Raw genomic sequence first — 2,915 nt, forward strand, 5'->3', positions numbered from 1 at the left:
CAGGTGATCCACCTGCCTTGGCCTCCCAAAGTGCTGAGATTACAGGCGTGAGCTACTGCACCTGGCCTCTTAAACTATCTTTTCAAAAATCCTTAGAGAAGAGGGTTCTACCCCTATAAGAAAATATTAAGATCCAGCGAGAAGAATCAGGTGATTCCTTTGGGGCAGTACCACCGGCTGCAGTTTCAGCCCTGGCCCCTTTGTCGTCAGCTCGGTGGGATAGGAAAGGACGCCCACTCCCTCCCTGGAGGAGTCCACTAAGGGAACAGAGGTGTGCCCTGCCCTGACCCTGGACAGTTCCCCCCAGGGTGGAAAGGCTGCCTTTCCCACAGAGTGGAGTGGAGCAGCCACATCAGCAGATGAAAGCTACAAATCAAGGCGTGTTTTATGAGGCTGCCCGTGGAGTACCCTTGTCCCTTTCATAGGCTGTGGGGCTGACCGAGGAGTGGAGCCCACTCTCCACCCTGTGTCTGGCCCTCTGCCCTGGGAAGCTGATCCTGTCCACAGCCATCACCCCCACCCCTAGGCTAGGTTGCCACTGGGAGCCCCTGCAGGAAATCAGGCCAAGGGAGGTGAGCAAGGCTGGTTCCGTCTGTTAGCTGGTGGGCCCTGCCTGGCACGGGCCGTGGAAGGCCCTTCAGGGTGGTGGCTTTCCTATATGAAGCCGCCTGTGTCCACAATTGGATGGGCATGCCTGCCAAGCTCTCTCTCCAGGAGTCTGTGAGCCCGTAATAAGCCCCCTCACCTTGGGCTGAAGGCTCCCACAGGTACCCAAGCACGGCCTGGGCTGCATTAGTCTGGGCTGGTGGAGCCCCAGCTCCGCAATGTGGCCCCAGCCCTGCCGGCCCGGCCCTCCCCGGATTCCAGCCCTCACAGTCCCTCTCTCATCCCCACTCATCTGTGTGCCGTCAGTCCCTCACCCCTGGCAGGCAGTGGCTGGCCTCTGTGACCTCCCCAACAGTGCCTCTGCCCGGAGGCATGAAGGAGCCATCCCACCACAGCTGCCCTCAGCTGCATCTCCATGAGTCCAGGGCAGGATTTAGCCCACAGAGTGGCCAGCCTGGCCTAGGAAGCCTGAGGGAAGTGTATGCATTGCTCGGCACTGCCATCAGGCACCCCACCAGCCACTGCTCTCGCCTCCCCCGCCAACTCCATCTTCTTAGCTCCTTCATCCTCCACTCCCGGAGATCAGTTCAGGCCTCCATGTCAGGCCTGGGCGCAGAAGAGGACAGTCCGTTAAGGAATCAGGTGAAGCAAAGGAGCTTGTTTGGTCCAGCTCTGGGGTCACCTTAGGCCAGGCCTAGCTGCGTGCCACCTCCAATTCTAGAACTCCCCCAGGGCCAGCCCGAGGCTGCCATGTCTCCCTGAGACCGGCTGTGCTCGACTCAGGGCTGGAAGCTGGCTGCTGGGCTCCTCTCCTTCCCACAACTCCCTATGCCTGGGTCACCTGCCTCTTGCTGTCCCCCAACCCCCGACTCACTGTCCCTGTCTCCCTCAGGTGGCAAAGCAGCAGAAAGAGTCCGAATCCACCCAGAAGGCAGAGAAGGAAGTGACGCGCATGGTGGTGGTGATGATCATGGCGTACTGCGTCTGCTGGGGACCCTACACCTTCTTCGCATGCTTTGCTGCTGCCAACCCTGGCTACGCCTTCCACCCTCTGATGGCTGCCCTGCCAGCCTACTTTGCCAAAAGTGCCACTATCTACAACCCCATTATCTATGTCTTTATGAACCGGCAGGTAAGCAGCACCATCCGTAGATCCCACTGAAAACGCTGTCTGACCTAGAAGGACCCAGTGATGGCTCCACCTGGAGTCATGTCTCTGATGAGAAGCCCACGGAGCATCTGGGGGACCCTCCAGGGAAATGATTGGGAAAGGCTCAGCATGTGGCCCAGACCCAGCTAGAGCTCCAGCTGGCCCTTAGCAGAAGGCTTAGGCGCGCCCTCTGGAATCCTTTATAGTCTCAGCCTGGGGGTGTCATTTCCCAAAGCGTCTGTGTGCCATATGCTCTTCCTTTCCGGTGGCCCTAGAACTGTGGCTGCCGAGCTTCAGGGGCTCTCCTGGCGTTGGTGAGCCCTAGGTACATCCAGCCTATGTGTGCCCCTCTTCTGTACAGACTCAACCCTTCTCAGCCTCCATCTCTCCATTTTCAAACCATAACCTCTAAAATGTGTCTTCCCATAAGAACAAAAGCCGGCCCTTCTTGGCTACAGTTGACCAAGAGTTCCGGAGCTTTCATGACTTCGTGGGTTAGTTCAGGCCCAGAGGCAAGCTGCTCACACACTGAAATCCCCTCACCACCGAAGGCTGCAGGTTCCATTCAAGCGCAGCTGTGATGTGACTTGATGGTGACCAGAAGGGTGTGCAGGCACCTCCCATTTCACCCGCCCCAGCCCATCCCGTCCACTCGGCTCTTCTTTGCTCCTCCATCTTAGAGCCACTCAACGGCGCCATCCCCCTTGGCTCGCCTGCAGAGTTCATTAAGGGTTCATTTTCCCTGGTGACTTTCACACAGTAAGCAGGACCAGGCCTGCAGTGGATTTCCGGGAACTCGCTGTAGCACACCAATGCCCAGAGTGTAGTTCTATTCCTGACCCCTGTTTCCTGTGTTTCAAGAGGAGCTTTTTTGGGTTTCTGGAATCCTAAACTATCTTCCCAAGTGCTGTCTTTACTGGATTCTTTCCATTCTCCCTTCCAGATGTCCCCTCCTACACAGACGTCTGCACTTCTGGACCTCACCAGGCCTCAAACTTTGTTTTCACCCTTTCCACGTAACTATCCTGTCCTGCCACATTCTGAGAGAATTTTTCTGGAATGCAGTTCCATGAGGAAAGGAGATTTTGCTCAGGACAGTCTGGCACACAGTGGGTGCTCAAGCAGCAGCTGCTGAATGGATTCCTAAGCCCTATCTCCC

At 57.0% G+C, this 2,915-nt stretch overlaps 1 protein-coding gene across 2 annotated transcripts in view; it reads left to right on the forward strand.

Annotated features, from left to right (window-relative positions):
- Positions 1-2,915, forward strand: part of LOC116541237 (opsin, longwave 563 nm) — an 18,767-nt gene that overhangs the window by 10,914 nt on the left and 4,938 nt on the right. The window contains exon 5 of one of the 2 annotated variants that reach the window (XM_032265262.1): positions 1,499-1,738. The exons of the other annotated variant lie outside the window; for it this stretch is intronic. Within the exon in view, the coding sequence (XP_032121153.1) occupies positions 1,499-1,738 (240 nt within the window). The remainder of the gene's footprint in view (positions 1-1,498; positions 1,739-2,915) is intronic. 2 annotated transcript variants of the gene reach the window in all.

The sequence above is a fragment of the Sapajus apella genome, unplaced genomic scaffold (assembly GCF_009761245.1).
Source record: "Sapajus apella isolate SASKATOON/1434 unplaced genomic scaffold, GSC_monkey_1.0 scaffold149, whole genome shotgun sequence".
NCBI lineage: Eukaryota > Metazoa > Chordata > Mammalia > Primates > Cebidae > Sapajus > Sapajus apella.